General features: G+C 34.2%; 1 protein-coding gene across 1 annotated transcript; it reads left to right on the forward strand.

Moving 5' to 3' along the window:
- Positions 1-225: 225 nt before the first annotated feature.
- On the forward strand, positions 226-24121 carry LOC125653332 (N-acylglucosamine 2-epimerase-like). The gene is made up of 9 exons (XM_048882771.2): positions 226-448; positions 7390-7465; positions 14862-14937; positions 15019-15188; positions 17158-17376; positions 20565-20646; positions 20735-21042; positions 21760-21847; positions 23912-24121. The coding sequence occupies exons 1-9, from the start codon at positions 348-350 to the stop codon at positions 23983-23985; spliced, it is 1194 nt and encodes a 397-aa protein (XP_048738728.1). The 5' UTR covers positions 226-347; the 3' UTR covers positions 23986-24121.
- Positions 24122-25968: the final 1847 nt, after the last annotated feature.

Consider the following 25968-nt stretch of genomic DNA (forward strand, 5'->3'; position numbering starts at 1 on the left):
GACATTTCACAGTTTTCAGGCTTATTTTGAGAAAAAGGCGGGAAATGTCTTATTCATGATGTCATAATGCTATCCATTTAGGACTATCATTCTGATTTTGTTGACATAATATACCTGGCATTTATTTTAATTTCTTAAAACACTGATTAAGGTTAATTCCAGACACATTTTATAGAGAGAATTTTTTTGGGCCTTTTTATGTATACAACCGTACCTTGTTCTTTGCATCTCTATCTGGAATAGGCTATCTGCGGCCCACTTTGATGCTTATGTCAATGTTTATCTACATTTAGAGATAAACTGGAGGACACGTCTGTACATTACCTGCCTGAAACCGACCATTAGAAATGAGTGTAAATCGCCTTGCGTATTTCTACGACAAAATTAGGAAAGACTTGGATAGAACGGTACAGTTTTGGAGACAACATTCACAGGATGAGGAATATGGGTAGGCTTTGTCACATGCAGTCCTTGTCGCCATGATTTTTTTGATTTTTTTTTACACAATAATGGAATTATTGTAAACTCAGGTGACCTATTGCAATTGGCGTCAGTCGTGCGTAAACAATTGAACATTTTAACTTCTACTTGACACTACCATTTCAATTCTTTTCAAATTTGGTATGAAGCATCTTTCGGACAAGGGGGACATAAATTGTAAATTTCAGGACTCCTGTATCCGTGGGGTCTAAAGGGTGGGGCAAAAACTGTCAAAAATTGACAGATTTTCAAAAATCTTCTCCACGACCACACACGTGTACGAAAAACTAAATGCATAGTGATGTAGACATGGAAGACCTCTACCAAAATTGTAAATTTCATGATTCCCGGGGTAGAGGTTCTGACCCCAGGGCGGGGCCAAACTTGGTATAAAGTATGTGTAAAGCACTTATATAATTATCTTTAGTGCTGTTGATACTAAATTGAAACTAAATGGGTGTTTAGAAAGAACATGTAGTCCTTAACCAAAATTGTAAATTTGATGATCCCAGGGGTAGGGGTTTTGGTATCAGGGTGGGGCCAAAATGGTCAGTTATTAAATGTGTAAATAATAGAACAATTTAAACTTCTTCTTGATAATTACCATTCCAATTCCTTTCAATTTTGGTATGAAGCATCTTTGGGACAAGGGGGGCATAAATTGTAGATTTCAGGACCCCTACACCCTGGGGCCTTAGGGTTGGGGCAAAAATTGACCAATTTTCAAAAATCTTCTTTACAAAAACATGTGTGTAATAAAAACTAAATGCATAGTGATGTAGACATGGAAGGCCTCTACCAAATTGTAAATGTCATTATCCCCGGGGTAAAGGTTCTGACCCCCAGGGCGGGGCCAAAACTTAGTATAATATAGCGCATGTGTGTAAAAGATTTAACTACTATCTTCTTTAATGCTATTGATACTAAATTGAAACCAAATAGATATTTAGAGGGAATAGGTCGACCTTTACCAGAATTGTAAATCTCATGATCCCAGGGGGTAACGGTTTTGGTTCCATGGTGGGGCCAAAATTGATGTAATGATTATTGTCTTTATCATATAAAACACTTTTTTATGTTTGATGTTACGGTATCAAAACTAACTGCATATGTAGGAAGAGCGGGAAAAGATGTACAAAAATTATTAATTTTGTAACCCCAGGGTTTTGAGTCTAGTATGGGTCCAAATTAGTCATATCGTGTGTAATGTTAAGTATTATATAAGTATAAGTAGTTGAGGGTAACATTGAAAATTTTCACCATCGGTTGTTCGGTTTCAACCGTCGGTTGACAATGGTTTCTCGAGGGATGACAATTTTTAAGGTTGACAATGGTTTCTCGAGGGATGACAATTTTTAAGGTTGACAATGGTTTCTCGAAGGGTGACAATTTTCAATGTTACCCTCATCTACATGTAATATTTGTTTTATTATACTGAATGTTAACTCAGGTGAATTATTGCAATTGGTTGTCGTTCGTTAACAATTGAACATTTTAACTTCATGATAACTACTGTTCCAGAACTGGTGAATTAAATTAATCCAGAATGGTGAATTATTTTCATATTAGGTATGACGTATTTTTGCGACAAGGCCTAAGGGGGACATGAATTGTAAATTTCAGGACTCTTGCACCCCTAGGGACTGAGGGGCAGGGCAAAAACTGCAAAAAATTGACCAGTTTTCAAAAATCTTCTCTATAACTGCATGTGTAAGAAAAACTAAGGACAGGAAGGCCTCTACCAAAATTTTGAATTTCATGATTCCCGGGGTACGATTTCTGACCCTAGGGTGGGGCCAAACTTGTTATATAGTGTTTATGTGTAAAACACTTAAATAACATCTTCTTTAGTGCTATGGATGCTAAATTGAAACTAAATAAATATTTAGAAACATCAGGTAGTCCTTTACCAAAATTGTAAATTTGATGATCCCAGGGGTAGGAGTTTTTGGTAACAGGGTGGTGACAAAATTATTTTAATGATTTGAAGGACTTCTTTGGGTTTGCTGATACCGTATAAAATCTAAATGCATAGTTAGGAACAGCAGAAAAGAATGTTTAAAAAAAAATGGTGAATTTCGCAACCCCAGGGTTTTGACTCTAGGATAGGTCCAAATTAGTCAGATCGTTTAATGTTACTACATAATATTTTTAATTTAATTTAAACAATATTTTATTCACTAATAAGAGAATGGGATTGGGCAGCAGGCATAGCCTATTTCAGCCCTCTCCCTATAATATACCATAACTTTGGTAATACTGGTATATTATGTGCATGCACTTTTGAGGGTATTGACGTTTTAAGGAGATATCTTGTTTTATACTCTGTTGTTGAATATTAGAATTTAGCATAGATATTAAGAACAGGAATTTTTTCTAGATTGCATTGCCCTTGGGACTAGTGATACTTTTAACTAGTATTCAGGTGATTACTTTTAACTAGTATTCAGGTGACCGATACGGCCTGTGGGAGTAGTGATTACTTTTAACTAGTATTCGGGTGACCGATACGGCCTGTAGGACTAGTGATTACTTTTAACTAGTATTCAGGTGACCGATACGGCCTGTGGGACTAGTGATTACTTTTAACTAGTATTCAGGTGACCGATACGGCCTGTGGGACTAGTGATTACTTTTAACTAGTATCCAGGTGACCGATACGGCCTGTGGGACTAGTGATTACTTTTAACTAGTATTCAGGTGACCGATACGGCCTGTTGGAGTAGTGATTACTTTTAACTAGTATTCAGGTGACCGATACGGCCTGTTGGAGTAGTGATTACTTTTAACTAGTACAGTGTATTTAGGTGACCGATACGGCCTGTCGGCCCCTTGTTGGTATTAAAATGGCTATAACTTACTAATAAAACATTGTAAACAAATATTGTCATATATTTGCATGGGCGTAAATGTACGTGCAAATAGTTCTTGACGTCTAAAATCTAATATTGGTCTATATAACGTTTGTAGTTTTCAATGAAATGCTTTGAAAATTGAAATTGTGTGTATATTTTCAGTCTCTAAAGTGATCCGTATAATCTTTTTCTCTGACCAGCATGCGCAGACACATATACTTAATTTTGATTGGATAAAACACGTATAACTCTAAGATTATAAATGAACAAAAGAAAATTGATATGCACTGCATAGGTATATAGCTTTAGTATTTGAAAATCCATATGATTAAAAATCCTGAAACGCATGCGTGTGTATGCACGTGCATTGTTGTTTTTTAACTTGATATACACAATGTACATGTATTTGAACTCGCTGTTACATGTACTTCTTCGTTCTTTGAAATCATTTAATATTTGCTTGTATGTATATATTTGGACTTGTACCTAGCATGGCCCAAAACGCATCCACTTGTGTTGAATTTTGATTGGATAATACTTAAACATCTATAATTTTCTTATTTTTCATTGAATTGGTTTGGAAATCGTACGGTAAAATATCAAGGCTTTTGACTTTTAGACATGGTGCATGCTCCTTTGATTGATTTGAATTGGATACTGTTTTAACTTGTGTAGCCATCTTGGAGTGCATCTTTAACGGTCCCCGTTACAACTAGCACTAGTATTGGTTGCTGCAGAGAGAGAGAGAGAGAGAGAGAGAGAGAGAGATTAAAATGCGAGAATTAAAAATGTTTCATATAGTTTGCATTTATTTTATTTTAGTTTAAATTTGTTAGGGTGTGAACAAATTTGAATCTACACCAAAAGAGGGTGCTAACATATTGATTGACAAACTGTACCCTTGTGCTTCTACAGAATATTTTCTAAAGATTTTTTCTTTATACATGTATAGTCTTTTGTGAACGATCCCTTCTATAATGGTCCCAGACACCATGGTGTAAACAGCTTAAATATTGTAACTGTGTCATTGTTGAGAAAATTTCAAAGATTTTTTTCCCACAAATTCCTATGTTAAACCTACAACTCAAATCAGAGCCCCACTTTGGGTCCAGGTGTAAACTTTGAATTTACATTACATAAAAATGCTTGCATAATTAGTGGAAAAATTGCATCCTTGTGTTTCTCAAGAATATTTTTAACAAAACAAATTTCCTAAATATCCAATGATTAAACTTAAACCCCCTCTTGTGGGCCCCGCCTTGACACTTATTGGTCATATCATGAAACTACACCAAATGAGAATACTTTCGTATTAATATGATGTAATTTATTGTACCTTTATGGTTTTTGCGAAGATTTTAAAAGGAATTTCCTATATTTTCTGATGTAAGATGTGGTCCCAAACTAGCTTCAATCTACAGTACATTATTTACAGCGATATGATCTGTTGATACTTTGTCAAAATACTTCAATCCCTGCTGCCTCATTATTATTCATCAGTTTAGAATATGTGGTGGGTTTTTTTTTTTTTGGTTTTTTTTTTGCAACTCTGCTAAATGCCAAAACTCAGAAAAAGGTCCTTCGACATTCTAAAGGTAGCTACAGCTTTTTGATACTTAAGTTTAAACAACTTAGCCTTATCTGCAATATATATATATATATAAAAGCACTGAAAAGGCCACGACACTGTTGGTTATTTAAAACTCAAATTTTCGACGCAACCCGCGTCTTTATCAAGAGACATAAATTACATAAACAAATAACACACAAAAACGACAAGTATCGATAAACTACATTGGTGAGAAGAGTGATACACTATTGTACTGAGTGATAAAAATGGTGGTGGTTACGTTGTAAAGCGTGTTTACTGACTATGGTTTAGAGAGTTTGTACCATGGTCGGGTCGGGATGAAAATAAAATTATTCTTGAAAAATTACAGAAATCAGAAAAATTTAGAGGGAAATCTTACAAAACAATGTGATTATGGAATAAAATGGTGGGAAGATAATGATATGGAGTGATTAAGTTCAAAACAATATTAGGTAGTCCGTACCATTGATGATTCGGATATGGTGAACAGCGAAAAATAATGATTGCCAGAAGAACACGATTAAACAACAAACAAAGTCAATCAAAGGACACTGATCTAGCATTAAAATCAACAATCGAATAGGTGAATGGGAGAGAAGTCTAAGGAAAAAGATTCAATAATTTTTTTATTTTTCAAGGTAATATATTTTTCAAGGTCAGACAATTGAAGCCGCATTCTAGAAATTCTGATATCCCAACATAAAGAGCTATGCGAATCCGAATTTATGTTGATTTAGAATAATGTTTTACCATAGTTTAGAGGTCTTAAGATGATATATTAATAAAATACTAGTCTTCAAGGTCAATACATTTTTTCCTTTATTATCATCCCCCCTTTTTTTATTTTAAAATTTTAAAAATGAGAGGGAGAGAGAGAGAGAGAGAGAAAGAGCTATAAAATTTCATAATTGTAATGATTTCTTACGATGTTCTAACATAATTAGGAAGTATTGAAGGTCAAACAACAATCGTAATCCTGGGAATCCTCGCTATGGCTAAACAACAACCAACAACCACCGATCAACCATCAAAACCAAACGCGTGACCGAACCCGTAGGGGAACATTTCAACAAAGAAGGTCACATTTGGCAAGACATGCAAGTGGTTGTTATTGATCATAACCCATTATGGACCGATACAGAGAGAAAGAGCACGGAAAAATCCTGGATGCACCGTTTGAAATCATTCCGTCCAGGTGGAATGAATAATTTGAATGATTTCACGCGCATGAATCCAGGATAAATCCTTAGTTAAAATCAGTTTCCATAGCCTAATCGCCAAAATTCACCCGATAAGATATCTTATTTTGTTTGATTAATATAAATAAAATTCGTTTCCCCGGTTTCAAGGCTCTGACCTTGAGTTCCTTTATTTAACCTTGAGTTCCTTGTTTAGCCATAGCGAGGATTCCCAGGATTGCGATTGTTGTTTGACCTTCAATACTTCCTAATTATGTTAGAACATCGTAAGAAATCATTACAATTATGAAATTTTATAGCTCTTTCTCTCTCTCTCTCTCCCTCTCATTTTTAAAATTTTAAAATAAAAAAAGGGGGGATGATAATAAAGGAAAAAATGTATTGACCTTGAAGACTAGTATTTTATTAATATATCATCTTAAGACCTCTAAACTATGGTAAAACATTATTCTAAATCAACATAAATTCGGATTCGCATAGCTCTTTATGTTGGGATATCAGAATTTCTAGAATGCGGCTTCAATTTGTCTGACCTTGAAAAATATATTACCTTGAAAAATAAAAATATTATTGAATCTTTTTCCTTAGACTTCTCTCCCATTCACCTATTCGATTGTTGATTTTAATGCTAGATCAGTGTCCTTTGATTGACTTTGTTTGTTGTTTAATCGTGTTCTTCTGGCAATCATTATTTTTCGCTGTTCACCATATCCGAATCATCAATGGTACGGACTACCTAATATTGTTTTGAACTTAATCACTCCATATCATTATCTTCCCACCATTTTATTCCATAATCACATTGTTTTGTAAGATTTCCCTCTAAATTTTTCTGATTTCTGTAATTTTTCAAGAATAATTTTATTTTCATCCCGACCCGACCATGGTACAAACTCTCTAAACCATAGTCAGTAAACACGCTTTACAACGTAACCACCACCATTTTTATCACTCAGTACAATAGTGTATCACTCTTCTCACCAATGTAGTTTATCGATACTTGTCGTTTTTGTGTGTTATTTGTTTATGTAATTTATGTCTCTTGATAAAGACGCGGGTTGCGTCGAAAATTTGAGTTTTAAATAACCAACAGTGTCGTGGCCTTTTCAGTGCTTTTATAAATTTCTTTACTGTCCTTGTATCTTCTCAGATCCGACACTTTAAGAAAGTAGGGTGTTGTTGGGTTTTTGTGCTTTTATATATATATATATATATATATATATATATATATATATATATATATTCCTAACTTTTCTTACTATAGGGGATTTTTCAATTGCCTAAGTAAAGAAGGAAAGGTGTATGATGAAACCAAACATGTTTGGCTACAGGCAAGACAGGTGAGTACCTCGTTACATTCCCACAGGTAAGACAGGTGTGTACCTCATTATATTCCTACAGGCAAGACAGGTGAATACCTCGTTACATTCCTACAGGTAAGACAGGTGAGTACCTCGTTACATTCCTACAGGTAAGACAGGTGACTACCTCATTATATTCCTACATGTAAGGCAGGTGTGTACCTCATTATATTCCTACAGGTAAGACAGGTGACTACCTCATTATATTCCTACTGGTAAGACTGGTACATAACTTGTTACATTTCTTGAAAAGCTAAATATATCACTAGAGTTGTCCTGTTTATATATTTACCACTCATGTTTATATATCAGTATCACTCATGATTCCTATCTATATCAGTAACAGTCTCCTGTGTATAACAACACCAGTCTCCTGTCTATATCAACACCAGTCTCCTGTCTGTATCAACACCAGTCCTGTCTATAACAATACCAGTCTCCTATCTATATCAATACCAGTATCCTGTCTGTATCAACACCAGTCTCCTGTCTATATCAATACTAGACCTGTCTGTATCAATACTAGGCCTGTCTATAACAATACCAGTCCTATCTATATCAATACTAGTCCTGTCTATATCAATACCAGCATCCTGTCTATACCAACACCAGTCCTGTCTATATCAATACCAGTCCTGTCTGTATCAACACCAGTCCTGTCTATAACAATACCAGTCTCCTGTCTATATCAATACCAGTCTCCTGTCTATATCTATACTAGTCCTATCTGTATCAACACCAGTCCTGTCTATATCAATACCAGTCCTGTCTATATCTATACCAGTTCTGTCTTTATCAACACCAGTCCTGTCTATATCAATACCAGTCCTGTCTATATCAATACTAGTCCTGTCTATATCAATACCAGTCCTGTCTATATCAACACCAGTCCTGTCTATATCAATACTAGTCCTGTCTGTATCAACACCAGTCCTGTCGGTATCAATACTAGTCCTGTCTGTATCAACACCAGTCCTGTCTGTATCAATACTAGTCCTGTCTATATCAATACCAGTCCTGTCTGTATTAATACCAGTCCTGTCTTTATCAACACCAGTCCTGTCTATATCAACACCAGTCCTGTCTATATCAATACTAGTCCTGTCTATATCAACACCAGTCCTGTCTGTATCAACACCAGTCCTGTCTATATCAATACAAGTCCTGTCTGTATCAACACTAGTCCTGTCTATATCTATACTAGTCCTGTCTATAACAATACCAGTCTCCTGTCTATATCAATACTAGACCTGTCTGTATCAATACTAGTCCTGTCTATATCAATACTAGTCCTGTCTGTATCAACACCAGTCCTGTCTGTATCAATACCAGCATCCTGTCTATATCAATACCAGTCCTGTCTATATCAATATCAGTCTCCTGTCTATATCAATACTAGACCTGTCTATATCAATACTAGTCCTGTCTATATCAATACTAGTCCTGTCTGTATCAACACCAGTCCTGTCTGTATCAACACCAGTCCCGTCTATATCAATACCAGTCCTGTCTTTATCAATACTAGTCCTGTCTGTATCAATACTAGTCCTGTCTCTAACAACACCAGTCCTGTCTGTATCAATACTAGGCCTGTCTATATCAACACCATTCCTATCTGTATCAACACCAGTCCTGTTTATATCAATACTAGTCCTGTCTATATCAATACTAGTCCTGTCTGTATCAAAACCAGTCCTGTCTATATCAATACCAGTCCTGTCTTTATCAACACCAGTCCTGTCTGTATCAATACTAGTCCTGTCTATATCAACACCAGTCCTGTCTATATCAACACCAGTCCTGTCTATATCAATACTAGTCCTGTCTATAACAACACCAGTCCTGTCTATATCAACACCAGTCCTGTCTGTATCTAATTCTAGCGCTATTTACAGAACGGGATTTCCACACAAGCATTTATAGAACGACATGCATTCGTTTGATTTTTGTTTTTCATTGCTATCAAAAATAAGCACAACTAAAGATATGAATAAAATACAAATTAATTTAAATAAAGAACATACATAAGCGATGACGTGACAGAATAGTCAACTTGATAACGTAGACCACTTACTGGTAGAAGTAGACAGATTACACGAGTTTCCGGTATGTATGAGGTGCCGTTTTAATATTTTTGAGGTATTTTCTGATATCAAAAAAAGAATTATTGATATCAATAATTCCAATTCCTGATATCAAAAAATAATTCTTGATATCAAAAAATAATTCTTGATATCAAAAAATAGATTTTTTAATATCAAGAAATCATTTTCTGATATCAAAAAATCGAATTCTTGATATCAGAAAATAAGGTTGATTTTCTGATATCATAAAATCGAATTCTTGATATCAAAAAATCATTTTCTGATATCAAGAAATCGAATTTTTGATATCAAAAATTGAATTTTTGATATCAAAAAAGAATTTGTATTTTTTGATATCAAAAAATCACATTTTTGATATCAAAAATTCGAATTCTTGATATCAATAAATAACTTGATTTTCTGATATCAAGAATTTGATTTTTTGATATCATAAAATCATTTTTTGATATCAAGAATTAGATTTCTTGATATCAGAAAATGATTTTTTGATATCAAAAAATGATTTGTATTTTCTGATATCAGAAAATAGATTTTTTGATATCAGAAAATAAGACTCATATAAAACTACGATCGACTTAATGAATGCTCCCCGTGATGCAACCTTCAGCTTCCCGCCTGAAGTTGCGAACCTTGTATGCACGTGGGGAATAAATGGTGAATCTAGATCTAATTCATTATGGCAAATTCTTCCATATCTACAATGGTCAGCACTGCTTTGTCCGCAATTCGCTATGAAGTGAACGGGGTCGATCCTGAAGATGTGCAAACGAGACCCGTGGAGAATGATGATCATGGAGACGCACTGTACAAAACAACGGCTACCAGTCATGATGGCTTGTTGAATGTTCCTTAACATGTTATGCTCAGCAGTCCCATTATCCGCCATTTTTCAAATCACATATACTGATGTTATAGAAGGATTTCAAGAAAATAAGTCATCATAAATAAGATTACTACTGACGAGCCCGCAGGGCGAAAGCGCTATAGATAATAGTTTGAGTATTGGATTTTATTTTTTGACTTTATATATATATATATATATATATATATATATATATATATATGAACTCTTTCCCTGATTGTTAATTCAATGACAAACGAGGAGAGCAAAATAGATAGACTACCGCCAAAACTCCGGATGCAGATAGTAACCCGAACTTGAATATGTCCAGAATTATCAAGAACCTTATAAAATTCCTTCTATCGTTAAAAAAAAAATCTTCAAAGAATCTGAAATATCAACGAATTTTAGAAAGCAAATCGGACACTGTAGACTGTAGGCCTAGTTCAGCGATTTTCTATGGGTCAAGGGAGTATTCATTATTTATGTAAAGATTTTTCGCCATTTTCTGATATCAGAAAATGTATTTTGTGATATCAAGAAATCAGTTTGAATTCCTGATATCAGAAAATCATTTTTTGATATCAGAAAATCGATTTTTTGATATCAGAAAATGATTTTTTGATATCAGGAATTCGAATTTTTGATATCAGAAAATGTCTTATATTTTTGATATAAAGAATGTGAATTTCTGATATCAAAAATTATATTTTTTGATATCAGAAAATATGATGTATTTTTTGATATCAGAAAATGATTTTTTGATATCAAATATTCGAATTTTTGATATCAGAAAATCATTTTTTGATATCAAATAATATAATTTTTGATATCAGAAAATGACTTTTATTATTTCGAATTCTTGATATCAAAAAATCATTTTCTGATATCAGAAAATACTTCAAAAATATTAAAACGGCGCCTCATAGGTATGAATCGTCTGCTTTACGAGATCGATAACATGACGGCGCAAGTGGCGACTTCTGATCTGGTAAATATTAATGAAATTGAACTGCGTTATATGGGGCTCAGTCATGGAGTGCGTTTTAGATAAAGAGGTGTTGAACTTTTTACTCGATATTGAAATGGAACCGAGTTGCATTCCACCGTTCCAACGACACAACCAGTGTTCAACGTCTCTTTCAACACAATGCACCATAAATTCAGTCACCACTTGTTATCTTCCTTTATATCTAATTCAGCTTTTAACCATTGCACCTTTAATTTGGCGTATGATCCATTTAAATCTGCACAGTAACGGTTCCTGACCTAAACGCACAGCCATGCCGTTTTGTTGTTGTTTCATTCTTACAGAATACGCGCCATTTCAAAAACGTTAATTCAAGCTTTTTGATGGGAGAAACTATTTGTTTTTCTATCTTAAAAACATAATTAAATGATAAGAAATAAATCTTATAATTCTACGCGCATTTATGAAGTTTTCCGTCCAATGTTTCGTTTGATACATGCATCAAAAAAAGAATTATAAGTTTCATTTCTTAATTCCGTTATCAAATAAACTGTACAGAAACATTTATGTTTGTTTATAACGAAGCAAAATGCAAATATGCAATACTGTTCATCTTAATACATGCGATTTATTCCGTTATCAAATTAATTTGAAGAAAAACATTCCCTCTTGTCTTTAACAGAATAAAGTGAAAATATGTATTAGTGTTCTATTTATTCACATCCCGTGGAGTGAATAACATGACTATGCCCCATATGTAAACACGTAGTAGACGGTCATGCTTTGCGACTCATTTAATAGAATGCCTTCCATCAAAGGTACAGGTAGTGTATAGGACTGTTTACCGCCATATATACATTTGTGGAATACATTGACATGATGACAAACGATTAATGTTCCTGTATGCAATAAATTGTATAATTAACATTAGTTAAAAATGTACACAAATGCATTTCTCCTGTACATAAAATCAAATACACTGCCCTTTGTACGTACGCAATGAAAGACATGGACCTCAACATGATTTTGAATTTATTGTTTTCATTTACAAATACTTCATTTATTCATCGCAATTTAAGTCAAAGCCCCCCCCCCCTTTTTTTTTTAATAAAATGCAAATATGCATTACTGTTCATCTTAATACGTGGTCTTTAATAAGTTGCGACATTAATTTTAAGACAAACATTTATAACGGAATAACGTACAAATATGCATTAAAGTTCAACTTGAATTTACATTCCGTTATCAAATTAACTGTACAAAAACATTTCTTTTTGTTTATAACGGAGTAAAATGCAAATATGCATTACTGTTCATCTTAATACATGGCATTTATTTAGTTGTGACATTAATTTTAGAAGAAACATTTCTTCTTGTCTATAACGGAATAAAGTGCAAATATGCATTAAAGTTCAGCTTGAATTTATATTCCGTTATCAAATAAACTGTACAGAAACATTTATGTTTGTTTATAACGAAGCAAAATGCAAATATGCAATACTGTTCATCTTAATAAATGCGATTTATTCCGTTATCAAATTAATTTGAAGAAAAACATTCCCTCTTGTCTTTAACAGAATAAAGTGAAAATATGCATTAGTGTTCATTTTAATATATGGCATTTCTTCCGTTATCAAATCTACTCTACAGAAACATTACTTTACATGGTCTATAACGGAATAAAATACAAATACTCATTACTGCTCATCTAAATATATGGCATTTATTCCGTTATGAAATTAATTCTAAAGATACTTTTCTTCTTGTCTATAACGGAATAAATGGTACTTTCCTGCAAGCCAAATTTTAGTTTCTATGGATACATTTATTCCGTTATAAGTTTCATTGAGAATAAAGTAATTTCTAAAAATTTAACTAAAGAGTGCATCGGAACAAATGCAAAAAAAAAAAAAAAAAAAAATATGTTTAATTCTCATTCAAACACAATAAATAAAGTTCATAAAGTTTATATATATTTACGTCAATAACGTCAACAACGTCAAATATTATTAGCACCGCGGTGCTAATAACAGGATAATGCCTCTGTATCAATACTAGGCCTGTCTGTATCAACACCAGTCCCGTCTGTATCAACACCAGTCCTGTCTATATCTATACCAGTCCTGTCTATATCCATACTAGGCCTGTCTATACCAACACCAGTCCTCTCTGTATCAACACCAGTCCTGTCTATATTTATACCAATCCTGTCTATAACAATACCAGTCTCCTGTCTATATCAATAACAGTCTTTTGTCTATATTGTCTATATCAATACCAGTCCTGTCTATATCAATACTAGGCCTGTCTATAACAATACCAGTCTCCTGTCTATACCAACACCAGTCCTGTCTGTATCAACACCAATCCTGTCTATAACAAGACTAGGCCTGTCTATAACAATACCAGTCTCCTGTCTATACCAACACCAGTCCTGTCTGTATCAACACCAATCCTGTCTATATCAATACTAGGCCTGTCTGTATCAACACCAGTCCTGTCTATATCAACACCAGTCCTGTCTATATCTATACTAGTCCTATCTGTATCAATACTAGTCCTGTCTATAACAATACCAGTCTCCTGTCTATATCAATACCAGTCTCCTGTCTATATCAACACCAGTCCTGTCTATATCAACACCAGTCTCCTGTCTGTATCAACACCAGTCCTGTCTATATCAACACCAGTCCTGTCTATATCTATACTAGTCCTGTCTATATCAATACCAGTCCTGTCTGTATCAACACCAGTCCTGTCTATAACAATACCAGTCCTGTCTGTATCAACACCAGTCCTGTCTATATCAACACCAGTCCTGTCTATATCTATACTAGTCCTGTCTATATCTATACCAGTCCTGTCTGTATCAACACCAGTCCTGTCTATAACAATACCAGTCCTGTCTGTATCAACACCAGTCCTGTCTACATCAACACCAGTCCTGTCTATATCTATACTAGTCCTGTCTATATCAACACCAGTCCTGTCTGTATCAACATCAGTCCTGTCTATAACAATACCAGTCCTGTCTGTATCAACACCAGTCCTGTCTATATCAATACTAGGCCTGTCTATAGCAATACCAGTCCTGTCTGTATCAATACTAGTCCTGTCTATATCAACACCAGTCCTGTCTGTATCAATACCAATCCTGTCTATATCAACACCAGTCCTGTCTGTATCAACACCAGTCCTGTCTATAACAATACCAGTCCTGTCTGTATCAACACCAGTCCTCTGCACCTGTATTAGGTCTGCATGTATATTTCTCTATGTGTTGTCTCTCTTTCGTGTGTGTATCAAATATAGTTGTACATAAGATGCATCAATTTATTTTCTCCTTGCTTTGTCAAATTATCTCGGTGATTTTCAAGCTTGAATATGTATGAAATGCCTATATCAAACATATTGCTGCAGTTTCATGTCATATATCTCTGATTATTCTTTGTACTGTAGGTCTGGATGTATGCTCGATTGTACAACGAAATGGAAAGATTCAGGAATGAAGATTTACTCCAAGGAGCTATTAGAGGTCAATTGCATCAACACATACAAACTGCTACTATAACATGTCTTTTTGGAACTAGTGTATATGTATGTATTATTTTTACAGGAGCAGACTTTCTGATGAAAAATGTAAGGGACCCCGACACATACAAATGTTCTTTAATCGTTACCAGAGAAGGAAATCCCATCAAAATCCAGAGGACCCTCTTCTCAGAGTGTTTCTATCTGATGGCCATGTCAGAAGTTGCTAGGGCAACTGGAATAGAGAAATACAAGGTAATCAAGTTGAATTTTAAATATGTTTAGCTCACATGAGCCAGAAGGTCAAGTGAACTTTTCTGATCAAAATTTGTCCAGCGTCTGTTGTTGTTAACTTTTCACATTTTCAACTTCTTCTCCAGAACCACGGGACGATTTCATTCAAAATGGGCCAGAAAAGTTGAAATTCACATGAAAGCTTTCTTTCATGAAAGGTTCCTGATGTAGAGAAGATGAAGATCCAAGTTTGTTTATATCATGGAAACCGGGGTTGGGTGAGGCCACAATAGGGGAACAAAGTTTTGAATATAGAAAAATGTTTTAGAATCTTCTTCTCAAGAACAACAGGACCATGATTGGTCATGTTAATATGCAGATTCAAATTTGTTCATAATGCGGCCCCCTGAAGTACGATGGGACCACAATAGGGGATCAAAGTTTTACATCGGAAAATATAGAGAAAATTTTTCAAAAATCTTATCTCAACAAGTGATGGGCCATGATTAGTCATGTTGATATGTATGTATCTTCAGGTTGTTCAAATTCAACAATTCAGTGGCCCTGGGGGTAGGGGTATACCACAATAGGAGACCAAAGGTTTATATGTTAGTCCCCGAGGGTCTCTACAGCCCAGTAGCTATAAGTACTTCGTTATTAGCTTGAAAATACGGATGTATATTTAATTGCTGTTATAAAATTTAGAAATTCATTTCAAAATTAAGGATTATCTCCCTCATGCATAGCTCTTATCCTTGGACGAATTTGGCTCCACTTTTTTGGCACGCTGTTTTTGGCTATATTAGCTCTAAAGCTTCATAGTTATTTCGGATTTCAAACATTTCGGTTGAGCATCACTGAAGAGACATTATTTGTTGAAATGCGCATCTGGTGCATCAAAATTGGTACCGTATAAGTTTTACATGGGAATATACTGAAAGTCCATTTAAACAATTTATTATTAAGAGTAGCATGGTCACACTAATTCAGATCGAAATGCAAATGTTGTATGGATCGAAGTTCTTTTTTATTCCTCATGACCAAAGTTATGGGGCATATTGTTTTGTCCTTTCTGCCTACCTGTCTGAAACTTTAACCTTGCTCATAACTTTTTGAATGGTCAGTGATAGGGTTCTCATGACAAAACCTTATTTTGGTATCAACGTTTTTAACCTTGTGATCTTGGAATTTGACCTACTTTTAGAAAGAATAACCTATTTGATATCTATTGAACTATTTAAGACAGGGCTTTCATGATTTGCATATAGATTTTTTTATCATTTTATTCATAATCTTTGACCTTGTGAACTTGACCTTGGAGTTTCACCCATTTTCAAAAATATGACTTTACTTATAACTTTTGAATTTCTTGTGATGAAATTTTTTTTCCGGTGTCAAATTTTACTACCTTGTGATCTTGACCTTGGAGTTTGACCTATTTTTAAGAAAACCTAACCCACTGAATACCTCTTGAACTATTCGAATCAGTGCTTTCATAAGCTTTATATTGAATTTTTATGGCAAGACCATTCATTTGATACTATGTTGTTTGACCTTGTTATTTTTACCTTGGAGTTTTACTTACTTATAAGAAAACTTAACCTATTCAATATGTCATGAGCTATCTAAGGTAGATCTTCCATATTGTGTACGTAGATTTCTTATGACAATACCTTTCAATTTCATAGTATAATCTTTAACCTTATGACGTTGACCTTCTCCAGAACAGCAAAGTCATGCTATATTGGTGTTTAGGCATCCCGGTTTTGTGTGAATTCAAGTTTGGTTATGTTGTGACCCTTTGGGGCTAGGTTGGGATCACAATATGGGGTCGAGATTTTTCCTGGGAATAAAGATTGAAAAAAAAAATCTTTTTTTTATAAACAACAACAGCAGGGCTAAGGTAACTCAGGTGAGCGATGTGACCCATTGGACTTTTGTTAAATCCCCTTTAAAGCAACTATAAACAGTCACTCATATCTTTCTGTAGAAAGAGGCACTGGCAATGATGGATAAAATAATAGGCTGGATTCAGGTTCATGGAGAGGGTTTAGGTAGACCAAAATTATCTGGTAAAAGACCATGCAGTATGTTGGCAATTCCAATGATGACACTGTGTATCATAGATCAACTAATAACCATGGATCCAAGCCTCAAGTATGATGATCTGACAGAATGGGCGCTAGAAGACACGTTGAAGCATGTTCAGGTAACAGAAAATGGTATTCTATTTCATTTGAATTTGTAAGAAAATGTATGAAACCATTTTCTAGTCACAAGTAAACACAGGCCTAGTTCCAAATATGAAAATTTCTCTTGTATCGCTGTGTTTATATAAAAATTTCTCTTGTTCCACTGTGTGTATATAAAAATTTCTCGTGTCCCACTGTGTTTATATAAACCATGATAAAATTTCTCTTGTTCCACTGTGTTTATATAAAAAAATTCTCGTGTCCCACTGTGTTTATATAAACCATGATAAAAATTTCTATTGTTCCACTGTGTTTATATATAAAAAATTCTCTTGTCCCACTGTGTTTATATAAACCATGATAAAAATTTCTATTGTTCCACTGTGTTTATATAAAAATTTCTATTGTTCCACTGTGTTTATATAAAAAAAAATTCTCTTGTTCCACTATGTTTATATCTACCATGATAAAATTTCTCTTGTTCCACTGTGTTTATATAAAAAAAATTCTCTTGTTCCACTGTGTTTATATAAACCATGATAAAATTTCTCTTGTTCCACTGTGTTTATATAAAAAATTCTCGTGTCCCACTGTGTTTATATAAACCATGATAAAATTTATCTTGTTCCACTGTGTTTATATAAAAATTTCTCGTGTCCCACTGTGTTTATATAAACCATGATAAAATTTCTCTTGTCCCACTGTGTTTATATAAAAATTTCTCGTGTCCCACTGTGTTTATATAAACCCTGATTTTAAATGCTGGAATGCATTTCAATCATGTCGCCAGAGTAAATACATGTATATTTAGTGATTGAGTCGCCAGAGTAAATACATGTATATTTGTTGATTGATGTGAACGGTAGAAATGAATAGGCATGTAGATGAAGATGTGAATGATTACATGAAACTGACATTTCTGTACTACAAATCACCTTAATGAAGCAAAAAGATTAGTATCTTCTGGAGAGCACACGTCTAGTGATTTTTCATTAACCTCTTTATGAGTAATACAAACAAGTGAATTGCCTACACATTAATTGTCTACCTCTGCTTCCTTCAGAAATTTTTTTGATCGCTTGTGAATGTTGGCATAGAAATCTAAAAAAAAAAAAAAAAAAAAAGAAGATACTTATTCTCTTCTTGGAATTTTGTTATCCTTTGTCCTGATCATTTTAGTACAATCAAGTGTCACATAGGTGACCTAGTGCTCTTGGTCTGCGTCCGTCGTCGTGTATCATCCCTCATGCGTTCTGCTTCAACAATTGAACATTTTTAATTTCTTGATAACTACCATTCCAGATCTTTTTAGTCCCCTACCGACAAAGTCGAAAGGGACTTTAGGTTTTCGCTCCGTCCGTCCGTCTGTCTGTCTGTCCGTCTCTCCGTCAGTCCAGTTTTCCGCACTTTTTTCTATGTTCTTGCAGATATTTATTTTATATTTGGTACATTGCTTTGCCTAACAAGTTACTGATCAAGTTCGAATTTGGTCCCGATCCGTTGATTTTTTACTTCGTTATGGCCCTTGGACTTAATTAGAGAAATAGTGTGAATTATCAGTTTTCCAGACTTTTTTTGGTTGTGCTTGCAGATTTTGTCATTTGGTATTTGGTACATTGCTTTGCCATAACAAGTTACAGATCAAGTTCGAGTTTCGTCTCGGTCCGTTGATTTTTCACTAAGTTATGGCCCTTGAACTTAGAAAAATAGCATGAATTATTAGTTTTCCGGACTTGTTTTTTGAAGTGCTTGCAGATATTAATTTAATATTTGGTACATTGATTTGCCATAACAAGTTACAGATCAGGTTCGAATTTCATCTTGGTCCGTTGATTTTTCATCAAGTTATGGCCCTTGGACTTAGAAAAATAGCATGAATTATCAGTTTTCCGGACTTTATTTGGTTGTGCTTGCAGATATTCATTTGGTACATTACTTTGCCATAACAAGTTAAAGATCAAGTTAGACCTAATTAAACCTAATTATAAATTTCTCTTTTATTTCCCTGATCTAGTCTCTACTCGAATAGTAGTTGATTTCCTATCCTGGTTCCCCAATTTTCCCTTTTACCACAACCTACATAATGAACTTTGAATAATGTTGTGATACATTTAGTTTTGCAACCGGTGGGGGACTATGTATTGCCATGCAATACTCTCAGAATGCTTGTTAAATTTGGCATGAAGCTTCTTTGGGACAATGGGGACATAAATTGTTAATTACAGGACTCCTGCACCCCTGGTGCCTTAGGGACGAGACAAAAACTGCTAAAAATTGACTGATTTTCAAAAACCTTTTTTATGTGTAAGACATTGTTTAAAGAAATGTTTGTTGCTTTATTTTGATGAACAGAGCGCATTGGAGTGTGTAATTCTTAATAGTAACTCATATCTTTTAAATATGTATTTCTCGAAGTGATTTCTCATCAGTGATAGAAATTCAACACAATTTCTTACAATTATTCATGCTTTCTACTGTTTTGTGCCATTCCTATTTAGATGTCATATTTTGTCACTTCAGTGACCTGCATCACCATAGACAAATGGAATCATTTCATTTCTATTACAGTAAGGTCAAAACGAATTCTTTTCCAGATTCCTATATTTTCTGAATCCATTTTTACACGTGTTAGACTATCAGTGTGGACTGTTACAATTTGGTCTGCCAGAACAGCTAGGATACTGTATCGTTGGATAGATTGTAGGCATGGACCTTTCTGATCACTTACTTTAATCTCAAAAGTGCTGTTAGTGTTTACTCCTTCAAAATATTATTTTAATGACTCAATACAGTTTGTATACAAGTAATGATTTAATATCTACTAGAGGACTTCTGCAGAGGCACTGCTTCAAATTGTTCTTTGTATAGTTCGAAAACAAAATATGATTTTTCCCCCAGCCTGTTTGAGACACCCCTATAAAAATCCTTTCCACAAATACTTTGTATTTTTTTTCATAGATTAAACTCATCAAACGCTACTCTATCATAAAGTTCGAAAGAATTCTCTAATAAAGAAAGCAATTGGGTTCTTAATCATCATCTTTTTATTGTTCCATAGGCTAAAATAGTCATTTATGGGTAGAGTCTTCGTATTAGCATCATTACATCTGAACCTGTTTTTGTAAATCATAGTATGCCTATGTTACCACCTATATTAAATGTAACAGGTGCTTGTTGTCTCATCTACTACAAATTTTTATTTCAGAGAAACGGTACGATCATACTGGAAACGACTACTTGTGATGGCAAGGAGATGTCAGGTTGTGCAGGCCGACTCATGTTACCAGGTACCGATATCAAAGACATCTGAAAGCATATAGCATGTTCATGTTCTGACTTGAAGAACAAGGCTTAAATATATCTGTTACAATGTAGGTCACGCCATAGAAGCTGGATGGTTCCTGTTACGTCATGCCACGCGTTCTGGTGACGATGAGCTGAAAAGGATGGCAATCAACAGCTTCATTGTATGTCCTTTTGAATATGGCTGGGACATGGAATATGGCGGCCTGTTCTACTTTATGGATGCAGATGGCTGGAGTCCTGTACAGTTAGAATGGGATATGAAACTTTGGTGGGCCCACAACGAGGCTCTCATTGCCTTCCTAATGGCCTACAAGGAAACCAAGGACCCTGCTCATTTGGACAAATTCGCTCAAATATTTGACTACAGTTATTCACATGTATACATATTTACTTGGAATGTTATAATCTTTTAGAGTAGTAATTGTATACTGAACACCTTCATAAAAATTTCTTAAGTCTTAGAATGTTCTAAAATTTTCGAATATCATCAAATCCCCATTCTCAAACTCAGCGACCGTCATCACTTTTTAAAAGAAATCTAAAGAAAATAAAATCGTAGCAACAACGTAACTATTCGCAAAAGTTTGATGAACAAAAAGGAATCCATAGCATTTTTATCGAATTATGCAAAAAAAAAATAGATATATGTAAACTTGTAGATATATGGTACAACTGTATGCCAGAATGACTTTGAATACTTTTAATAAAATTTGCCAATGTTTTACATATGTGTGTGTCTCTGTGTATTAATTTACAGGACATAAAAAGTTACATCTGGATTTCAAATAAACTTTCACAAACATTCGGTCTCATGGCTGGCAACAACTGATTAAATTTTAAAACTAAATTCTTGATTTTGGAGAACGCGATTTTTCAGTTTGGGAATACAATGTATTGTCAACAGAAGACATTTTACACATCATCTCTTGTTCAGGTGTATGTGTAAGCTCACTCGTAAATAAGAAAACTTTTGTGAATATATATCCATCAATTCACGAAAAAGGTAGTCGTGAAAAATCAGAGTTGTTTGGTCTGAGTCGTGGGGTAGGGGGATTTGTGATCTCTTAACCATTAATTCTTTTTTTTTTTTTCAGTTTGTTGATGAGAAAAATGGAGAGTGGTTAGGGTATCTCAGAAGGGATGGTTCTGTCAGCTTAGATTTCAAAGGTGGACCTTGGAAAGGTAAAACTTTGACTTGTGATGTAAACTTGGTCACTAAAGTAAAAATATAACCCCTCTGATATAGATATTGTGAGTAAAAATAAAGTTAGGTGGATCGAAACATGAAAAGGTGAAGATAACGAACAATCTCATAACTCATAAAGGAATACGAAATAGAGAGTTGGGCAAAGACGGAGCCCTGGATAAACCAGAGGTGTAATCAGGTGCCTAAGAGGAGTAAGCATCCCTTATCGACCGGTTACATCTTCCATGAACCCTGACTAGGTAAACGGAGTAATCCGTAGTCAGAATCAGAAACATGTCAGATATTGGGACACAACCTCCACAAAGTACAAGAGACCCATTGCCTGCACAACACAATTCTTCTGATGTACCTTGATGATATTTAGAATATACTCTTACGAATAACTGTACTCCTGTTGTATCAACAGAATTTGCCAAGAAGAGCAAACTCAAATCTACACTTTCTGGGGATGTTTTTATATCGATTTCAGAATTCGTTATTCTTGAAAGGTTTTCAAAGAATTTATACTATCTAAACCTAAATCCCCTGTTGTGGTCCCATCCATGAGAAGCGTGTTCAAATTCTAATTACTCTACAAGAGGACACTTCCATATTAATTTGACAGACTACCCTGATTGGTGCTTGAAAAGATTTTTAAAGATTTCTGTGTAAAACTTTGAACCTTACTTTGACCTAGCCCTCACCCCAGGATTCATAGTAATAGTATAAACAAGTTTGAATGTATTTGATATGTACATAAGGATGCATTCATATTAATTATTGAGAATATTTTTACGAAGAATGCTCCCATACATTTCTATGCATAGATTTAAAGTTGGTGAAGAAACCAACTAATAACATTTCATAATGAACCCCATTGATTAAACAAGTTCTCATGGTACCCTTCAAAACAGATATGTACAAATCGTATTCCTTTAATGTCATGAAATCTACATAAACAAAAGGCGCTATATAAAACTTATCATTATTATAAACATCTTCATATTCCAGGCACGTAGAATCAAGGAAGGGGGCACCCTTTTTGACAATGATGGGTTTGTTTGTTTTTTGTTTTGGTTATTTTATGATGTTTATAATATTTTATATCCATCCCCTATTATTTTTCAATTTTTAGATCAACTGAGTAACTTCGGGTGACCTATTGCAATTGGTCAGCGTCTGTCATCGTCTATCCAAAACTGAACATTTTAAACGACCATTCCAATTCTTTCGAAATTTGGTATGAAAGGCGAAGATAAGGATGACATGAATTGTAAATTCCAGCGCTTCTGCACCCCCAGGGCCTTAGCGGCAGAGTGAAAACCCACATTCATTGACCAATATTCAAAAATATTTCTCCTATACAACTGCACATGTGTGAGAAAAGCTAAAATGCATTGTGATGTGTAGTAGGAAGATCTCTACCAAAATTTCATGATCATGATCCTCCAGGGCATCGCCAAACATAATATACATAATGTATATGTGTAAAGCATTTAAATGATATTTTCTTTAATGCTATTGATACTGAATATGATGTTATGATACTGAGTATGATGCTAAATAGATATTGAGATTTATTAGATTGTCTTTCATGATCCCAGGTGTAATGGTTTGATATAAGGGTGGAACCAAAATTATTATAGTGATTATTGTCTTTATCATTTGAAAGACTTCTTTAAGTTTGTTGATCGGTATAATAACTAAATGCATATTTAGAAAAAAGCAGAAAAGGACGTACTCAAATTGTGAATTGTGCAACCCATGGGTGTCAAATAGTGTGATATGATGTATTATGTGAAGTCTTTTATCGGTGTGGGCACTTTCGGGGGCATTTGTGTTTTAAGAACACATCTTGTTGTAAACTGCAGTTTAATGTTAGAATTTAGCTCAGATATGCAGAACAGGAATTTTTTTTCTAGATTTCATAGCCCTTGGGGCTAGCGATACTTTTAAATAATACTCAGATGACTGATATGGCCTCTGGGCCTCTTGTTTAATGATGTATGAAACAAATTGCAGTTGAAAATGTATGATACAAAGACATATTTTTTTTCCAGGTTGCTTTCATGTTCCTCGAAGTCTGATGATGTGCGAACAAATGCTGAAGGAATTACTGCAAAGCACTGAATGACAAAGACATTGACAAACCTAACATTTCCCTCCAAACTTTGTTATATATACTAAAATGGAAGAACACCTGAATAACATGCAACAATGGACAACGCAATCAACCAAGGTGTTAATAAAATTCTAAGAAATGAAATAAACTGAGGTACTGTTTCTTCTCTATATGACTGCCGCTCCTTACAGCCTTAATAGGTAGTCACGAGTTCCACAATATCACTGCCGTGTTACGGCACGTTTGGTCGCCTTGGCACGTTCGGTCGCCCGGCGACGATACGTGCGGCATGTTTGGTCGCCGACGACCATTCGTGCCGCACATTTCGTCGCCAGCGACCAAACATGCCGCACGTATCGTTGCCCGGCGACCGAATGTGCCGTGAGGGTGAACACTAATGGTCGTCAATTTTAGGCCATACCCGAGCACGAATGGTCGCCACCCAAGCCTCCATCCCAAATCCCATCTTTGCTTTTATTTTGCAAAAAGGGTGTGTGTTCATGTGTCTGCGTGTATTTGAGTGACGGTGTGAGTGTGTGCTCGCGTGTATATGTGCATACATGTGCGTATACATGCACGTGTGTATATATTTGCGTGCGTGCATATATGTGTGCAATCAGGCGTAATAAAGTTTGTTTTGCATTACACACGCACATACGTGCACGCATTTGTGACACAAGTCAAGTACGATACAAAGCCAACAAACAAAAAAGCTGGGCATTACTGGATGGAATTTGAAGGGAATTTATTTTGCAAACACACGAGTTGCAATATTTTAGCAACACAAATCTCTTACATACCATCCTTATGACACGCCGTTTTTACATTTATTCCTTTTCAAAGATAACTCATAAATCTTATAAGACATCTTATAAAAGATATAAAATATCTTTATATTTTTTATACGAGATATCTTGTATAGTATATATAATATATCTCATAAACTTTATAAGATGTCTTATTAACGTTTTTGATTTAAGATATCTCATTAACTCTTATAAGATATTTTATAACTTTTATAAGGTATCTTATAAAAGAAATTTTATAATATATCTCATATATTTTATAAGGTATTTTGTAAAACATATAAGATATCTTATAAGATATTTATTAAACTTGATCAGATACCTTATGTTTTTGTGAGATATCTCATAAATTAGTTTATAAAGTATCATATTGTTGTGTTATACTTGTACTTGAGTGAAATCTGTGACCTAGATTGTTCAAGAGTTCGGTGTTTATTACGTAGTAGAAAGATGACGAACTATGTCTTTCAAGAATGTACCAGAAAATTTATTCTGATTATGAATACAATTTGAATTTAGTCGATGATAAGCTCTGGTTGGACAAGCACTTTAAGCATTTTGGATTATTCTATAGCTGGAACTAGGGTTTAGGAATTTCGTTGGAAATTAACAGGTGATTTGTTTTGTATACAGATTCAGCTCGGCACCGGCATTGTTTATTTTTCATCTATTGTAAATTACATTATATGTAGTACTTTGTTATTATTATAATTTTCTTTCAATAATTTCAAATAAATGTCATTACTTGTTTGACTGCCTTTGTTAGTAAATTCTGCTACTGGGTAATTCTGACCCATAGCAATATGAATTTACTTTTATAACATGTATAAGATATCTTATAAAACATATTTCATATCCCGTATATTTTATAAGATATCACATAAAGTTGATGAGATATCTTATAAAAATTCATTTATGAGAGATCTTCTTATAAAACATATGCGATATCTTAGATGTTTTATAAGATAGCTTACAAAAATAAATTTATAAGATATATTCTATCTTTTATAAATATCTCATAAACCTTATAAGATATCTTGTTTAATATACAAGATATCTTATATATTTAAAACAATATCTTATATATTTTATGAGATATATTACCAACTGTAAATTATATGAGACATCTTAGGAAATTTATTAGATATCTTATTCAAAATAGAAGATATCTCATAGACTATATAAGATA

This window comes from Ostrea edulis, chromosome 7, assembly GCF_947568905.1.
Source record: "Ostrea edulis chromosome 7, xbOstEdul1.1, whole genome shotgun sequence".
NCBI classification, from domain to species: Eukaryota; Metazoa; Mollusca; class Bivalvia; order Ostreida; family Ostreidae; genus Ostrea; species Ostrea edulis.

Excerpts from the sequence above, each read along its gene's own strand:
- LOC125653332 (XM_048882771.2), top strand. The coding sequence starts at position 348 with ATGAGTGTAAATCGCCTTGCGTATTTCTACGACAAAATTAGGAAAGAC. Across the intron at positions 449-7,389 it reads TCACAGGATGAGGAATATGG|GGGATTTTTCAATTGCCTAA; the intron begins GTAGGCTTTGTC and ends TTCTTACTATAG. Across the intron at positions 20,647-20,734 it reads AGGCCGACTCATGTTACCAG|GTCACGCCATAGAAGCTGGA; the intron begins GTACCGATATCA and ends GTTACAATGTAG.